This window comes from Triticum dicoccoides, chromosome 2B (genome assembly GCF_002162155.2).
Source record: "Triticum dicoccoides isolate Atlit2015 ecotype Zavitan chromosome 2B, WEW_v2.0, whole genome shotgun sequence".
Lineage (NCBI taxonomy): Eukaryota > Viridiplantae > Streptophyta > Magnoliopsida > Poales > Poaceae > Triticum > Triticum dicoccoides.
Window position 1 is genome coordinate 72380296 of NC_041383.1, and position 18273 is coordinate 72398568.

An 18273-nucleotide genomic window follows, 5' to 3' on the forward strand; every position below is an offset into this window, starting at 1 on the left:
CCACTGTTCTATCCGGCTGGCCAATTTTCAACGAACCCTAATAGATTAATCAACGACTTGATTGACCCCTTCGTTTATCACCTCGCAACAACCAGCATCACACGTCCACAAGTAGATTAAAAATGGGTTCGTTTACCATATCGCTAATCACACATTCACACTCCTCTCCCTGTCGGCTCACCCATATAATCCCAACCCCGCCCGTCCTTCTCATCAGAATCCAGAGTCCACACGCGAGAGCTCGCACCGACGAACATGGGGAACTGCCAGGCGGCGGACGCGGCGGCCGTGGTGATCCAGCACCCGGGCGACGGCAAGGTCGAGCGCCTCCACTGGCCGGCCACCGCGGCGGACGTCATGCGCAGGAACCCCGGCCACTACGTCGCCCTCGTTGTCCTACATCAGGTCTCTGGCGGCGGCGTTGGCGTCAACCCCGCCGTACCCGGAGAAGGAAGTGCCAGGATAACCAAGGTGAAGCTCCTCAAGCCCCGGGACACGCTCCACCTCGGCCAGGTCTACCGCCTCATCACCTCCCAAGGTCAGTCAGTGCCTAATATTCCGAATCCGCCATTGGATTATTGTATGGTGCAAACCAGATGGTAGGAGCCTCTTTTAGCACAGTTCGAATGGTTGTTGTTTTTTTATATAGGGAATTTCATTGAACGATGCAACCATTAATCCTAAGTGCAAATCCAGTCTAGCGCGTCAAACAAGAAAAGTTAATAAGAAATATAGATCCTAACCACAACTTTGTATTTGAGATTCTACAAATGCGTACGGAAATGAACTGACAATATGATACTACTATTCTACGACACTATTTGGGATCCTATCCATCACTCATAATACTAGTCTACGAAACTTCCCTCTCTACGGTCAATACAAAATCTATATAGGTAAGAGTAAAAAAAGAAATCCACGGTCTGGTTAGGGCAGAAGGTGCTGACTGCCCAGTTCCACCCATGACGTCACGGTGCCATGCACGTGTGCCACGTGTCTTCACCCACCTTTATCGCCACATGGTGAGGAGAGCATGACACATAAGGTCATTCGTAAATGCTCTCACCATTTCAAGATGCATTGCATATTTATTTTGTCCCGAGTTAAAGACTGTGAACTCTAACTAAGTATGTAGAAAGAACATCAATGTCCACAATACCAAATAGATCCTCCGTTTCTGGATGTAGATTTTTCTTCTTCTTCGGTGAGCTTGGTCAAACCTTATAAAGTTTGTGAATAGAGACAAAGGTAATATAGTTTTGATAGAGTAGTATTTTTTTTTGCCAATCATTAGAGCATTTGAATCCCTCTACATAGATTAAACATAGAGACATATTAATGGAACACATATATAGACTCAGTATTTATCAAACAAAAACCTACAAGCTGCCCTCAAATCAAATATATATGTGACGACCCTTTCAGAGTCCAATTGGTAGAGCTGCCCGCAGCCTGCAGAGCATTGTCGACGTATGGCGCGTCCACGACATGCCTGCGCAAGAAGACAAGCACGATCCCTATGCCGCTTCCACTGTGCCGGCCATTTTTTCTACGGTCCCTAAACAATCAATTAACAAGTTGATCTTGATTGACTCCTTCGTTTATCACCTCGCAACAACCAGCATCGCACGTCCACAAGTAATAGATTTAAAATGGGTTCGTTTACCACCTCGCTAATCACATCACACTCCTCTCCCTCTCGTCTCGGCTCCCCCATAAAACACCAACCCCAACCCGTCCTTCTCAACAGAATTCAGAATCCAGACGCGAGAGCTCACAAAGACTCGGGCAGCTGTCGGCGATCTCTGTGGTACAGGGGCACGTGAGACGTGGGCATGGGGAACTGCCAGGCGGCGGACGCGGCGGCCGTGGTGATCCAGCACCCGGGCGACGGCAAGGTCGAGCGCCTTCACTGGCCGACCACCGCGGCGGACGTCATGCGCAGGAACCCCGGCCACTACGTCGCCCTCGTCGTCCTGCATCACGTCGAAGCCGAGCCCGAGCCCGCCGTCGCCGGAGAAAGAGGAGGTGCCAGGATAACCAAGGTGAAGCTCCTCAAGCCCAGGGACACGCTCCTTCTTGGCCAGGTCTACCGCCTCATCACTTCCCAAGGTTCGTGCCCTGAATCCGCCAGGCGCGCGGTTCTTGGATTGGATTCCTTTCCCTCTGTTACTTACATGATCACATGGAGATTAATCGATCAATTTGTGGCGCGTGCGTGCAGAGGTGAGCAAGGCCGTGCAGACGAGGAAGCAGGAGAGGATGCGCGGCTGCGACGAGGCCATCGAGCGGGAGCGGCCGCGGCTGCACCGTCGGCGGCACCCGCCAAGGTCGAGGGGCGACGATCCAACCACGGCCGCCAGAGGCGGACAGAGGCAGCCCGCCGATCATCAGGAACGGAGGCGGCTGGAGACGGACCGGCGACACCGGAGCATCGTCGCCGCCAGCGGCAGAGGCCGGCACTGGCGACCGGCGTTGCAGAGCATTACAGAGTCGTCATCGAGCGGACACGTCTCTGTAAACGAACTAGAAAAGTAGAAGAAGGTTTCGGGGGAGCTAGAAATGTACGTACGTTAGGCGATCTGAATGTATCCATCGGCTTCTGTCCTGTCTCAATCCGTTTTGATGATACAGTAGCACGCATTACCCCACTTTTTTTTCTCTTTTTTGGTGAAAATTACACGTTCCTCTCTCGAGGATCTAGCATTCCCGGTAGTGCGGAGGATTGTTGTGTAATCCTTGTGTTTGTGTCCTTTCTTGATGACTACTCCCTCTGTCCCATAATGCGTTTCTCACAGTAAAAACGCTCTTACATCCCATAATATAAGAGCGTTTTTACACTAAAAACGCTCTTACATTATGAGACAGAAGGAGAAATACATTATGAGTCAATAAAAAATGACATTATCGAGAAAATCTGCAATAGTAGATTAGGCGATGATGGGACAGCTGAAAAGAATGAAAAAAAAAGCGTTGTCACATAGTGCTCGCGGCCTGCGCATTCAGCTTCAGTTTTAGTTTTCAGTTCTGACCATTTCGAATTTGATGTACATAATGACACGGATACATTTCTGAGGGAGGTCCTGATCGATGAAACAGTGATAGTTAGACCCATATGAATGTATGGTGAGACCGCCTAGTCAATGGTTAAGAATAAACAGTGATTTGTTAATTTAAAAATGACAAGCCTCGGAATTCGCTCTCTGCGGCAATTTGAATATACTAGCGAAGTCTCCATTCAAACTTGTACTATCAGCTCCAGCATATTGGATGTAGTAGGGAGTCTCCGTTCAACATTTCCTTCGTTTCTTTTGACAAGACACAATTAGTACAGTTTGACTACCTAATCCTTATATGAGTATGTTTAACTTTCTATAATAGTTAATTCATTTTCACCCCCATCATTTATCATTTTTATAAGGATTACCATTTTAATCTAAATTGTTCCGTTTAACCCGTGCTATGGTTTACCTTTTCAAATTTTGTGAACGTTCTGCAAAGGTGGTCCCACATGTCAGGGCAGATGAAAGATTGGTATGTAGGCTCATTCCTCCCTAAGATGAATGGTCAGACCGCATGGACAATGCTGGGGGAAATAGTCCGAATTTGCTAGTTTAAAATTGAGAAGCCTCGGAAATCACTCTCCCCAACAATTTGAATATTCTACATTCCCACATGTCAGGGTCGACCTGGTGCGTCGAATGGATGGTCTCGATGCGGAAGAGAGAAATGCAGTCCTGATGTGAAGGAGGAGAGAGTGATCGCAGGCCCCGCCGATTTGATAAACGGTTCGGTCGGTCAAGTTTGGATCATTTATCTTATATATAAATGCGCAATCTTGTTAGTATTTCATTCTCGTTGGTGGTGGCGTTGTTGCTGATTGTGGAATCGTTTGCGATGTGTGGTCTTGTGACACATGTGCATGGTTTTCCTATGCATTCTAGTTCTGGTATTTTGCTCCTAGTTGGTAGGAAGATCACATTATCGTACAAAGATTGATAAAAAGAAAAAGGTTGCATTCACTGTATTTTCCATTTAGTAAATGGTCTGATTTTATTTATGAATTAAGTGAAGTATATAATTAGAGATAAGAAGCTAGTAAAGCACACATTAGTAGGACAACAAAAAGTCGTTGACTGGTTTGGTCAAACTATCACTACTCCTCGTAAAGCTAATTTTAGCAGCAGAACACAATAGGATGTGGCATTTGGAGGGTTAATTAGCTCACGTGAGAACAAACCATTTTTTCCCAAACTTGGAAACAGTAAGTTAGTTGAATCCTTGACGATCCGGGAGCAGGCAGGCTCGACGACGCTGGTCGGGACCGTACCTTCTTGGCATGCACGTGGAGATCGACATCCACGGACGCAAGACAGGAGGAAGGAAGTTGCCCTCTGATTCGATCTGAAGATGCAAGACAGCAAAACAGCGAGCAAGTGTGTGTCTGTGTCGTGGCACTGTCAGGAGTCCGCCTGCCGACGCAGATCCCATTTTCAATTCTAAACGTACGATGGTTTCGTTTGAACCATGCATCATTGGGGCACATGAGTTTGATTAGCAGGTAGGCGCCTCGGTTGTATTCTAATGTTTCTCAGTCACGTAGTCGCCATGTGCATGCACAAGTAAAAAGCTCTCATTATCATCAGCTTTCAGTATATACTTAACTAATAATCAGATCGATCAAGTCCATCGATGATACATGTGCTGCTTCCTTTGCTTGCTTTCCTAGAACACACTTCCTAACCATGTCACCCATGGCTTAACAGCAACAGCAACAACAACAACAACAACAACAACAACAACAACAACAACAAACCTGTCACCCATGCTCTCCATGGTACTCAACAATTCCTTGAGGCTCAACCCAGTGTTCCCTTCCATTTGTGTGAAAAATACATGGGATGTGGTGCTAAATCGGGTTGCACCGTGTCGACGAGGACTTCATGGCCCTCCTCTACCGCGTTGACCCGGACTTTGCGGAGGAGCAGCTCGCCATCGACCACTCCATCGAGTCCCTTCGGTATGACAACGAGAAGAACGAGGAGATGCGCCGGCAGGAGACGACTCCGGCTCCGGCTCCGCCTACTGTCTGCCACAACAAGGAGGACTTGTGGATGGCGAACGCGCTTCTTCAGGTTCGCCCCATATTCAAGTCGCTTCCTCCTGACGAGCGGGAGGAAACGCTGCAGGAACTGAGCCAACCGCCTCCTGCTCTCGTTGCTCCTCCATTGAACGTCGTGCTAGCCTCCGGCCCCGGCTCCGGCTACGCCAAGGAGGACGTTATCGACATCTCCGAAAACGACACGTCGGGCCGGTGGCAGCGGCTCCGACGGAGGAGGCCCGACGACGAGGAATTGGGCGAGCCTATTAATTTTAATTAGGTGTTCTTTTGTGATTTGAACAGTGATATTCAGATCCGTGTAATATATGAATGCCAACTTGTTTAATATTAATGTTTAACTAAGACTTATTTAATTAATGTTTTAATTAGATTAGTTTAGCACGCTAGGGGTTAACTGACATCAGGGGTTTAGACTAGTCACAACGGGTAGTAACTTAGACTAGTAACATGCATATCTTACTACCTCTATAGTGGTGAGTAATATATGTGTGGTGTCATGCAACACTTCATTTATTAGGTTGTAGACTCATCTTGTCTTGGTATGTGTGATGTTACAGTAGCTAGCTAGGTTACCACATGCCCCTCTTTTCTCATTAATTACTCGCCACATCATCTGTTTTGCCTAGAGATGTGTGATGTTACCACCTATGTTACTCTCACTGTGGGTAGTCTGGCACGTGACTTGTATTACCGATGTCTACGGTCCAAGGTACGCTACGGATTATTTGTCCCTTGGTGGCATTTGGCGACAACTCAACGGATGAGACCTATATGAGTGGCGTTTGGGCTGAACGTCGGTATTAACAGCTTATCACCGGTGTCATACTAGTGACGTTTGGCGACAAAACGTCATAGATGAGACCTACAAGAGTGGCGTTTGGCGAGAACGCCGGTTGTATCAACTTACCACCGGCGTCATACTAGCGGCATCTGGCCTCGGCTCCACTCATGTCATTTCTGAAATGCTGCTCATAGGCTTTTCCGCACTAGGTAGCGGCTAGTGAACCCTCGACAACACCCCACATCTACTTGTGTCTTTTCATAGCGATGGTCCTTGTGTCTACTAGCTAGGCATGCCTTGTCCTAGGTGTCCTTTTTTTTCTATACTCTTGCTACATGTATGGTTTTCAGTCTGGTTTTCCTCATAAACAGGTTCAACTTATTTAGTTTTTCGATCCGGTTTTCCTTATAAACTAGACCGGCCAAATCCTAAGGGCTGACTCTTGGCCTTGACCGCTTTAAGCATTATATTCGGGTGGGAGAACTTACTTCCAAGTGATTCCTAGTAAAACAATATTTTTAGACACATTGCTTAGAATGGATGTATACGATTAAGATTAAGTACTTTTTTATACTGGCATATAGATATCCAAGTCCACATCTTTTTTATAAATATGTAGTGAAGCGTAATTAGTTTTGATTTTCTTATATATCCTTGCTATGTCATATCTTAATTATTTCAGTGTCACAAAAGGATACACTTCATCATTAGACATGTACAAGTATAATTTCTTTTTTCCCATGTCAGTGCCAACATATCTTTTAAACACAGGTAAGGATATGAAAGTTGAACAGATTAACTCTGGTTTCCTGTATTGATCATCTCACAGAGTACAACTTATACACGAGAGAGAGAGAGAGGGGCGTGCCCGAGAGAGTCGGCACGCAGGCCTGGGCTGTGGTTACAGATCCTATATTCTAGGGAGTGTACAAGAGTTACAGATACAATACATACGCTATCTAACACCCCCCGCAGCCGGAACTCCGTTGGGAAGGGCGTTCAGGCTGGAGCAAAACTCGTGATACACTTGAGATGGTAACCCTTTGGTGAACAGATCAGCAAACTGAGAGGAGGACGGTACATGCAAGATCCGTGCTTCGCCAAGAGACACCCGATCACGCACAAAATGCAGGTCAATATCGACATGCTTGGTGCGTTGATGTTGCACCGGATTGCTGGCAAGGTACAAGGCGCTGATGTTGTCACAATATACCACAGTGGCTCGGCGAGGAGGATGGCGTAGTTCATGCAGAAGCTGACGCAACCAACATGACTCGGCGACGTAGTTGGCGACCCCACGGTACTCTGCCTCGGCGCTTGATCGAGAAACGGTCGGCTGCCGTTTGGAAGACCAAAAGGTGAGGTTGGATCCGAGGAATACGCAGAATCCAGATGTTGACTTGCGAGTGTCGGGGCACCCTGCCCAATCTGCGTCGATGTATGCAACCAGGTCATGGGAGGAGGACCGGTAGAATTGTAGCTCATAGTGAGATGTACCCTCAAGGTAGCGCAAAATACGCTTAATCAACTGCATGTGACTGTCCCGTGGCGCATGCATGAAGAGGCACACTTGCTGAACTACGTAGGAGATGTCCGGCCGGGTAAGGATAAGGTATTGGAGAGCACCGGCGAGGCTGCGGTACTGCGTGGGATTGGAGAGGAGGTGACGGGCAGTAGCGGATAGTTTAGAGCTGGTGTCAATGGGCGTGGAGACGGGCTTGCAGTTGAGCATTTTGGCATGATCAAGAATCTCGAGGGCATACTGTTGTTGACAGAGAAACAAACCCGAGGCATTGGGGGTGACGTTGATGCCCAAGAAGTGGTGGAGCTCGCCGAGATCAGACATGGAGAACTCGGACTTGAGGCCGGAGATGATGCGGTGGAGTGTGTGGGTGGAGTTGGCAGTGAGAATAATGTCATCAACGTACACCAGAAGATAGGCAATGCTTGTTCCCTGATGAAGTATGAACAAGGAGGTGTCACTCCGTGTGGCAGTGAAACCAAGAGATAGGAGGAACCGTTGGAACCGAAGAAACCATTGCCGTGGCGCTTGCTTCAACCCATACAGAGACTTGTGAAGTAAGCAAACATGATCCGGCCGGGAGGAGTCCACAAACGTAGCTGGCTGAGAGCAATAGACAGTCTCATTGAGCTCTCCATGGAGGAAAGCGTTCTTGACATCCAACTGATGAATAGGCCATGACTGTGAGATGGCAAGGCTGAGGACGACACGGATGGTAGAAGGCTTCACCACGGGACTGAAAGTCTCCTCATAATCCACTCCTTCTTGTTGAGTGAATCGACGAACTACCCATCGAGCTTTGTACCGAGCGAGAGAGCCATCCGCATTGAATTTGTGGCGAAAAATCCACTTCCCCGTGATGATGTTCACACCTGCAGGCTTAGGCACCAAAGACCAAGTGAAGTTTTTCATTAAAGCAGAATATTCATCTTGCATAGCTTGTTGCCAATTTGGGTCTTTAAGGGCTGATCTATATGTGGCAGGAATGGGAGAAAGGGAAGAAGTGGTTGTGGTGAGGAACAGTCGGCGGGGCATGCAGTAGCCAGACTTGGCGCGTGTAGACATACGGTGGGAGTTATGGGGTGGCTCTATCGGAATTGCATGGCGGGCTAGGAGTGGTCAACTCGGATGTGGAGGTAGATGCGGTGGGCCGGGCGGCAGGCGAATGCGGTGGAACAGGCGCGGACTGCGAGGAGGATTGCGGTTTAGAGGGGGCAGGCGCAGAAGGCGGCATGCGGTGGGATTGGTTGGATCCGGACGAGGCGGGCGCGGCAGGCGAGGAGGATCCGCGTGGGGATCCGGTGGGAGTGAAGCTAGTGGACGCGGTCGGGGTAGTGGGGGTGCGGGGCCCGGCGCTGGGCGGGGCGCGGCGAGGGGATTGGGTGGGCTGGGATCCCGAGGGCGCAGGTGAGGGAGCTGGATCCGAAGGATTTGGTGGGGGCGGGGGTGGGGGATCCGGTGTGGACGTGCCACATGCATGGCGGGGATCCGGTGTGGACGTACCGCAGGAAGGGGGAGGCGTGTACGGTGTGTATGGGAATTGGGTCTCGTTGAAAGTAACGTGGCGTGAGACTATGACGCGTCGTGATTCTAGATCAAAACACCGGTAGCCCTTATGCTCGAGAGGGTACCCGAGAAAAACATAACGAATGGAGCGAGGGGAGAGCTTGTTCGGCATGGTGGCGTAGGTGTTTGGGAAGCACAAACAACCGAAAACGTGAAGATGGTCATAGGAGGGGTGGGTACCGTGGAGGAGAAAATGGGGCATGGTGTTGTGAATGGCACGAGATGGTCGCCTGTTGAGAAGGTAAGTGGCCGTGTGAAGTGCCTCGACCCAAAATGGAGGGGGGAGGTTGGCTTGGAGTAAGAGTGTGCGCACGATGTCATTGGTGGTTCGAAGGAGGCGTTCTGCCTTGCCGTTCTGAGGAGATGTGTGAGGGCAGGAGAAACAATAAGAAATGCCGTTTGAGGAGAAGAAGGTGCGTAGGGATGTGTTGATGAACTCACCACCATTATCACACTGCATGGCTTTGATGACGACGTTATATTGAGTGTGGACAAACGTAAAAAAGCGTTGGAGAATGGAAGAGGTGTCAGATTTGTTACGCATAGGAAAAGTCCATGAGTAATGTGTAAAGTCGTCGAGAATAACCAAGTAATATTGGAAGCCCGAAAAGCTAACGATAGGAGATGTCCATAAATCGCATTGAATTAAATCAAATGGTGAATATATCTGGCTAAAGGAAGAGGAAAAGGGGAGACGAGGCTGGCGGCCAAGTTGGCATGCATTACATGGAGTATGAGCAACCTTATTACAATCACTAAGAAAGTCTTTGGCTATGGTAGAAAGAGAGTGCGCGCTAGGGTGGCCGAGGCGACGGTGCCACCGATCCGGTGAAGCGACGGTGAAGAGTGCATGCGCCCGAGCCGCGGTGGTGCCAACAAAGGGGTAGAGGTCGCCATTGCTAACGGAGATCATGAGCACCTTCCGAGTGCGAAGATCCTTCACAAGAAAACGACAGGGAAAGAATTCAATTGAGCATGCATTGTCTTTTGTAAAACACCGAATGGAAATTAAACTAGTGACGACATGAGGAGAAACGAGAATATCAGTAAGGCAGAAATCGTGAGGGGGAAGGGTGGTGGAGCCGGAGCAAGGTGTTGTCCATTGCCAACAAGAATACTAGATGGAAGATTCTGCTTTAAAGAAGAACTTGACGAGGTGAGGGTACCTGAATTGCCTGTGATGTGGGAGGAAGCCCCGCTGTCGAGATACCACTCGGGTGCGGGAGGAGCGGGGTAGTTGTTGTTGCTGTAGGCGGCGTTGAGCAGCGCAAGGTGATCCCACGACGGAGGTGCGGCCGGGTAGTACGGGGCCGGTGGAGCGGGCGGCGGCGCGTAGGCTGGGTAGGCCTGGGCATGAGAGCCCGGGCGGGGCCCGAGCACACTGGCGGCGTTGGGAGGCACCTAGCCAGAGCGCGGAGACGGGATCGCCATCCCGTACGGCGCAAAGTAGCCAGTGTACGGGGCGAGCGGGGTCGGCTGAGGCTGGCCACGGCCCCCGTTGTCGTGGCGCCCGCGGCCATGGCCGCGTCCGCGTCCACGGACACGGTCACCACCGTCTCCATAGCGGTCACCGCGGCCGTGGCCAGAAGCGGGAGTCGACAAAGAGGAGGCGCCCGGAGCACGGTCGTTGGAGCGATCGGTGGTGTGACGGCTGCCGCCGCCGGAGGTACCGCCCGAGGGGCCACCGCCAGGCAGAGCGAAAGCGGAGGCGCTCTCCTCAGACGCGACGCTGCGCCTGGGACTCCTCAGCCAGGACGACGCGGGAGAGGACTGTGTCGAAGGGAAGCCCTTGATCGCCGAGGACGACGCGGATGGTGTCGAGGCGCTTGTCCAAGCCATGAAGGAATTGGGTGGTGAGATCCACCTCGGTGACCGCATGATTGATGTCGGCGAGAGCATCGGTGAGGAGCTTCATGCGGCGGGCGTAGTCGGACACGGAGAGATCGCCCTGTTTTAGGTTGCGATACTGGCGATTGAGGATCATGAACCGCGCATCGCGATTGGCAAGAAAGAAGGCATGAATCTTGTGCCAGAGGGCATATGTGGTGGTGGCGCCGACGACATGGTCACACATGACATCCGAGAGAGTGGCATAAATCCAGAGGGCGATGTGGGCGTCAAGCTCAGGATATTGGGAGGTGGCGTTGGGTGGTGGTGGATGCTCGATGAGGTAGGTGATGCCGTAGCGGATGAGAACCATGAGGAAGAAGGTCTTCCACTTGTGGTAGTTGTGATCGGCGGGGTTGAGGAGAAATTTGATGTGGTTGGTGATGTGGTCGCGGTAGATGGGATCGGTGGGAGCAGGAGCAGGGGGGTTGGGGGGAGAGGCGTGCCGGAGGAGAAGATGGGGGCAAATTGGGAACCTGAGGAGGAAGAAGAGCCGCTGAAGAGGGCGGGGTTGGTGCCGAAGACGAATGGCGGGGAGGTCGTCGCCGTGGTGGCCGGAGCAGTGGGCGCGTTCGGCGCCGAGGAGGAGGAGAGGGAGCCCGGCGAAGTGGCAGCGGAGGAGGAGGGTTCGGTGGCCATGGGGCACCTGGTGTCTGATACCAAGTTGAACAGATTAACTCTGGTTTCCTGTATTGATCATCTCACAGAGTACAACTTATACACGAGAGAGAGAGGGGCGTGCCCGAGAGAGTCGGCGCGCAGGCCTGGGCTGTGGTTACAGATCCTATATTCTAGGGAGTGTACAAGAGTTACAGATACAATACATACGCTATCTAACAATGAAGAGCTAAATGTTTCATTAGTCAAAGCAGTGGCTTACAACATCTTACATGCAAGACGTGGAAGAAATGAAAAATCATAGCCATAGCCAGATACTACCTCCGTGCCTGACAGTAGCGCTGAACTAGAACTCTATTTTTGTGAGAAAACATCTTATATTAAAATTTTGTTTGGCCATCTTCTATATGCAAATCATATAAATATTAAAATAACTAGAATAAATATGTAGGTAGAGGCTTTTACTTTGTATCTTTAAATATGTAGGTAGAGGCTTTTACTTTGTAAGAGTATAGAAAATATCCGAATAGAGATTTTTTGGGTAGAATTATCTAGCTTGCTAGTAACCACCATGAAATTAGAATGTGTGAGGTATCAACAAATGGTTAATCCTTGAATTATGTTCTTGCCCTCGCTTGCCGGCATGGCTGGTTTATTCATTCTTATGATGTATTTCGTTTTTGTTGTCCACCAGTTAAGGGAGGGCGGAGAGCAGTGTGGTGGCCACCACAGCTGGAGAAGCAAACAATGGGATGAGGTGGATGTCAGTGTGATCAGTGAGGGAAGGGAGAGGAGTGCCAAGCGAGCCTACTTAACTAGATCCTTTTATTCGTGAAAGACATGTATCTATTATAAAATCTCATTCAAAGTATGAAGCACCCCAAATGTATGAAGCTCATTGAAAGCTCACTGAAAGTATGAAGCACCACAACTGGCCACCGAACGACCACTACCACCATCAGAGCGAGCCGCCGACGTGCCGCTGTCGCCACTCACATACCGGAGCAGCCAGAACGAGCCGGTGACGCGCCGCTATCACCCCTCACTTATCAGAGCCGCCAGAACGAGCCAATGACGCACCGTTGTCGCCCCTCACTTATACCAAAAAAGGCATTTGTCCCGTTTTATATATAATGCAACGACCAAAGATATAAGCACCTGCAGACAACACATCACCATCACACACAACACACACCTAAGGCAAGATACAAGGGTGCCGATGCACCGCAACACCACCCAGTCGACCACCGGGCACACTACATATGAACCGAAATAAACTGCTTGGAGCTGACGGAGACCTTCAGTGAGCTAGCCACCGCGAAGAGGTGAAACCGGACAACGACGGATTTTATAACTTCAAGAGGGTGCCTCCAAGAAAGGCACGCCACCGGAGTGCCACCACCGCCCAACCTTGTAGATCAAGTTTTCACTCAGAGCAGCACAAAAGGGAGGGAGCAACCGCAACGGATATGCGGACGCCGCCAGGACGAGCCTACTTAAGTGAATCCTACGTGATCAAGCTACCACTGCGCCTTCATAAAGCTAATTTTATTTTAACATAACAACAGAATAAAGAAGGTTGCGCTTGCTTGGTCACTGGGACACAATAGTTTGTGGCATTTGGAGGGTTAATTATAGTTCACGTGAGAACAAACTTCTTTTTTGCAACCCGGCCCCTACTGTATCGTGGCTGAATCGTGGAGTCCTTGACGATCCGGAACAGACAGGCTCGACGACGACGCTGGTCGGGACCTTCTTGACATGCACGTGGAGATCGACGGATGCAGGAGGCAGGGAGTCCGCCTGTCGTCGATGCGGATCCCATTTTACAATTCCGAAGCGTACGATCGCTTCGTTTGAACCATGCACCATTGGGACAAATGAGTAAGATGTGAGCGATCTCATCAGAGAAAACAAACGGAGCCGCATTAGCAGGTAGGCGCCTCGGTTGTACTCTAGTGTTTCTCAGTCACCTAGTCGCCATGTGCATGCACAAGTAAAAAAAAAAGGTCTCATTATCATCAACTTTTCGGTATGTGCTTAACTAATAAGCAGATCGATCAAGTCCATCGATGATCCATGCGTTGCTTCCTTTCTTTGCCTTCCCAGAACACACACTTTCTCATCCTGTCACCCATGCTCTTCATATCCCCCAACCATTCCTTGATCAGCCTCAAACCAGTGTTCCCTTCCGTGAGGGCAGTCCCCGAGGCCATTTGTGATCCTTGTCCTCTAATGAGACAAGGGCCAGCCATGCGCAGGAAGATTCATCTGTCCAATTGTCCTCAGCAACATGCTAATAAGGAGATATATGTGTTAGTTGCATAGTGCTTACGAGATGCTACTACCATAGTTAACTGGTTATGGTTGTATCGTTGGAGGAGTCAGTGTGAACCCTGCATTTCGGCGTTTCAGAGTTTCTTCGATCTGGTCGTGGTGGTAAGGTGCCTTGCCTTCTGGTATGCGTCAGTGAAGCAAGGCGATCTTGCCGGTCGTTAGGTTCATCCATCCATGCATGACAGGATCCACAGACTGTAAAAAATGAATGGTGTTCCAAGGTTATTTGAGACACACGGCCAAATCACGGACCCTTGTGAGATTCGTCATACGGAAAAGTGGTGCTAACTTTGCGTTGCCGATAAGTTTGGAGCTCCACTGCAAAAATTACTTAATCTCGTGAACTTTGATAATATCTAGTAACATAATATCAGATGTAGCTGTAAATTCTAAGGTCAACAATGAGCGTAGGTGAGCATTTGCATATGTATGTTGTTTTCTTTAAAAAAATAGAAATGGTGTAATCAAGACATGATTAGATATTAAACTAACCTCTTTGAGCCATTGGTTAGAAAAAGGTTGGATATCATGACTAAGATTAAGATTATTTGTATCAAACTCTAGATCGCTTTATATGCTGGTATGTCATGTCCACAGAAATTGCTATAGATATACCAAAGTGGAATGAATTTTGATTTCGAATATATCCTTGTTATGTCATATTAAATGGGAAAAGTATATTTTTCATCCCTTAATTCTTTCAAAAGTATAGAAATGGTCCCTCAACTTCAAAACCACCACATCTTGGTAACAGTTATGGGAGATGTCTACATGAGTCGATTTGCTAGGTAACAGTTATGGGAGATGTCAATGATTTGGATTAATTATGTCACTTTCATTAGACACACACGCATACATAAGCTTGATTTCTTTTTTCCTCCTGCCACTGTGTTAGTATGTGCTTATTGTTGTTGGGCGATGTCACTAGAACACATCGTTGTTCGAGCTAAATCATCATTAATCTCACTAAGCAAATAATTGGAATGTGAGTCCTCCAGTTGGGCCCATCAACTACAACAACATATTCTGACGAGATATCCATCAAGTACATATAGTCACAAGTAGAAAAAAGATTGGTTAGAAAAAAGATTGGATGGCTAAGATTAAGATTATTGTATCAAACTCTAGCTCGCACCTTTTATATGCTGGTATGTCATGTCCATGGAAATTGTTATAGATATACCAAAGTGGAATGAATTTTGACTTCGAGTATATCCTTGTGATGTCATATCTAATTTCTTTCAATGTTGTAACATGACTACATGAGTCAATTTGCTAGGTAACAGTTATGAGAGACGTCAATGATTTGGATTAATTATGTCACTTTCATTAGACACACACACATACATAAGCTTGATTTCTCTTTCCTCCAGCCACTGTGTTAGTATGTGCTTATTGTTGTTGGGCGATGTCACTAGAATACGTCATTGTTCGAGCTAAATCATCATTAATCTCACTAAGCAAATAATTGGAATGTGAGTCCTCCAATTGGGCCCGTCAACTACAACAACATATTCTGACGAGATATCCATCAAGTACATATATTCACAAGTAGAATTGATAGGTCTTGGGAATGTGTGGTCTGAGACCCAAAATCCTTGCTCTATTTTGGTCTCCATCCCTTTCTGGTCAGGTAGCTATACACAAGCAAAAAAAAGGAGAAGAAAGAGAAAAGGAAACAGAAGAAAAGAATGTGATGGCAACAACAAACAACTTGTGTTAATAAGCCACCCATACATAAATGCACATCAGACTAGCCACCAACAACATGTTACCTAGTCATTTATAGGTATAGACAATCCCAAAGAAAGCCGTATGGTGCAAGACAGATGGTAGCACAGTTCAAAAATACATTGCATGCTAATTTTGTCCCAAGTCAAACTTTGTAAACTCTGACATGTTTGTTGAAAGAATATTAATATCCACAATACGAATAGATACAACATAAAAATATATTCTATGATGCATCTAATGATATTATTTGTCATGGATGTTTACTTTTTTCTTCTACTTTTTGGGTAAACTTAGTCAAACTTTATGAAGATTGAACTGAGACAAAATGAATATACAGTATATTATGAAATAGTTAATGTAGTAATTTTTTGGCCAATTCTTAGAGCATTTATAAAGTACTCCCTCTGTCCGGAAATACTTGTCGAAGAAATGGATGTGTCTAGGAAGTAGTTGTTTGGGAAATCCCTTTTTCTTGCAAAGAACTAACCAGATCTATTATAAAGGTTCATAAGAAGTACAAGACACTCTAAATATAAGAAAAATTACATCGAGTACACAAGCCCTCATAGAGATTGAACAGAGACATCACTACTAGGGAAAAAGCTAGCAGCAGCTTGGGTTTTAGGTGTATCAGTAGCGCGGGCAGGCGCGCTATTAATAAGGCGCTACAGCTATTGCTTAGCAGTAGCGCGGGCCCGCACGCGCTACTGCTAGGACAAATAGCTGCAGCGTTTGTTCAAGCCCACGCTACTGCTAATGTAACTACTGGCAGCGTGTTTTCCGTCCATCGCTACTAGTATTCTTTTTTTATTTTTTTTATTTTTAGTGTATTTATATGCCATCGTACAAATATTGGTACAATACCAGTTATGAGGTTTACATCATTATGTCCATAACAGTGTGCCAAATGAAGGTGGATTAGGTTCAAGTGGAGGCAATATGTGGTGCATGTCAAAAGTATACTACTAATCCAAACTTGATCTAGTTTGGACTAGTAGTACTTTCGATGTGCACCACATGTTGCCTCCACTTGAATCTAATCCGCCACCACAAGCTATTTAATCATCATCATAGTCATTACCACCAACAGTATTTATTTAATCACCACTAACACTAGCTAATAATAATCATCATAGTCATTACCACCAACACTAGCTATTTTATCATCATAGTAATAGTGTAGCACATCATCATCCTCAAACTCATTTCTAGCTAGCTAATCACTCCTGCTGCTCTCTCTTAGGTAAAATAACATAAAACATGTATAGCTCTCCTCCTTGATCAAGTTGGAGCATGCAGATGAACCAGTCTCCTAATTGTGGGTAGCGCATCTGTTTGCTGCCCCCTAGTACTTCTCTGCGCTCCCCCATCACATATTTGGTCCAGTCTTGCACTATTAAGCATTCGTCGCTAATCTTGAATGCACTAAAGTAATCTGTAGGATATCTTGGCCGTAAGCTGATAATACTCATGGTACCTTTAGTCTCGATCCCATAAGGCACAACATTCATTAGGAGTCCCTGTTGAAGAACATCGTATGGTAACATACTTAGCAATGAAGTTTAGCTTCAAAAATAATGTATGGAAAAGATGCACTGAGGATAACTAGTAAGAATCTTACCATCCTTCCTAAATAGATGTGACCGTAGTTCATTACGAACACTATTGGTGGCACATTTTTAGTACTAACATTTCTAAATGCAGGAAGAAAATTTATCTTGACAGTATCAAGATCCTCAAGCCATGAAACATAATGACTAAGTTCCTCTGTCAGGACTGGGTTTTCGGGATTTTAATTTCCCAGGAAATAGCCCTTATGCTCACCAGCCCCAGGATTACTCTTAGCTGGCGAGACACAAACTTGATACAATAACTCCAAGCAAAATACATGGTATGTAGTACAAGACCATTCTGGCCTATGAGTACAACACGGGGTTTCTAGAGGTTGTTGGCGGAAGCGGTTTGAGGATCATCAGTGTCTATGGGACTCCATTTCCCACGGGAACAGCTGACCAGGTTAACTCCTATCTTCGCGAGACTGCTATCACCATTGATTAGGTTCCGGGGCTGTCATCTCGTCGCTCCTCTCCATGCAAGAAATCTGGCCAAGACAATAGCCAGAGACAAGCCAGTGAGTACTTTGAATATACTTGCAACCATTATGAACATAGGCATAGAATAATAAATAATAATCATGCTCTGAAATAATCTATGATCACAACATCAGTCCCAAAAATGTAATCCATGATGCATGCAGACAAGTTATTCACGCAACACATGGATAAAGCGATAAGAGAGTAGAATAGAATGCCTCAGTCGGGCGTCTGAGCGACACCACAGAAAGGGCTCATAAGTGAAATATATAACAAATGTACCGCAGTCGGGCGTCTGTGCGACGCCACATAAAGGGCTTATAGTAAATAAATAACCAACATGCCACAGTCGGGCGTCTATGCGACACCACTTAAGGGCTTATAGTAAATAAATAACCAACATGCCACAGTCGGGTGTCTATGCGACACCACATAAAGGGCTTATAATAAATTAATAACAAGTATGCCACAGTCAAGCGTCTATGCGACACCACATAAAGGGCTTATAATAAATGAATAACAAGCATGTCACAGTCGGGCGTCTATGCGACACCACATAAAGGGCTTATAATAAATGAATAACAAGTATGCCACAGTCGGGCGTCTATGCGAC

At 47.2% G+C, this 18273-nt stretch overlaps 2 protein-coding genes across 2 annotated transcripts; both read left to right on the forward strand.

The window, feature by feature from the left end:
* Positions 1-245: 245 nt before the first annotated feature.
* On the forward strand, positions 246-678 carry LOC119360496. Its single transcript, XM_037626111.1, has 2 exons — positions 246-538; positions 650-678. The coding sequence occupies exons 1-2, from the start codon at positions 256-258 to the stop codon at positions 676-678; spliced, it is 312 nt and encodes a 103-aa protein (XP_037482008.1). The 5' UTR covers positions 246-255.
* Positions 679-1314: 636 nt separating this feature from the next.
* Positions 1315-2633, forward strand: LOC119367173. Its single transcript, XM_037632770.1, has 2 exons — positions 1315-2112; positions 2225-2633. The coding sequence occupies exons 1-2, from the start codon at positions 1836-1838 to the stop codon at positions 2536-2538; spliced, it is 591 nt and encodes a 196-aa protein (XP_037488667.1). The 5' UTR covers positions 1315-1835; the 3' UTR covers positions 2539-2633.
* Positions 2634-18273: the final 15640 nt, after the last annotated feature.

Coding starts and splice junctions, on each gene's coding strand:
- LOC119360496 (XM_037626111.1), top strand. CDS start 256: ATGGGGAACTGCCAGGCGGCGGACGCGGCGGCCGTGGTGATCCAGCAC. Junction 539..649: donor CCGCCTCATCACCTCCCAAG/GTCAGTCAGTGC, acceptor TTTTTTATATAG/GGAATTTCATTGAACGATGC.
- LOC119367173 (XM_037632770.1), top strand. CDS start 1,836: ATGGGGAACTGCCAGGCGGCGGACGCGGCGGCCGTGGTGATCCAGCAC. Junction 2,113..2,224: donor CCGCCTCATCACTTCCCAAG/GTTCGTGCCCTG, acceptor GCGTGCGTGCAG/AGGTGAGCAAGGCCGTGCAG.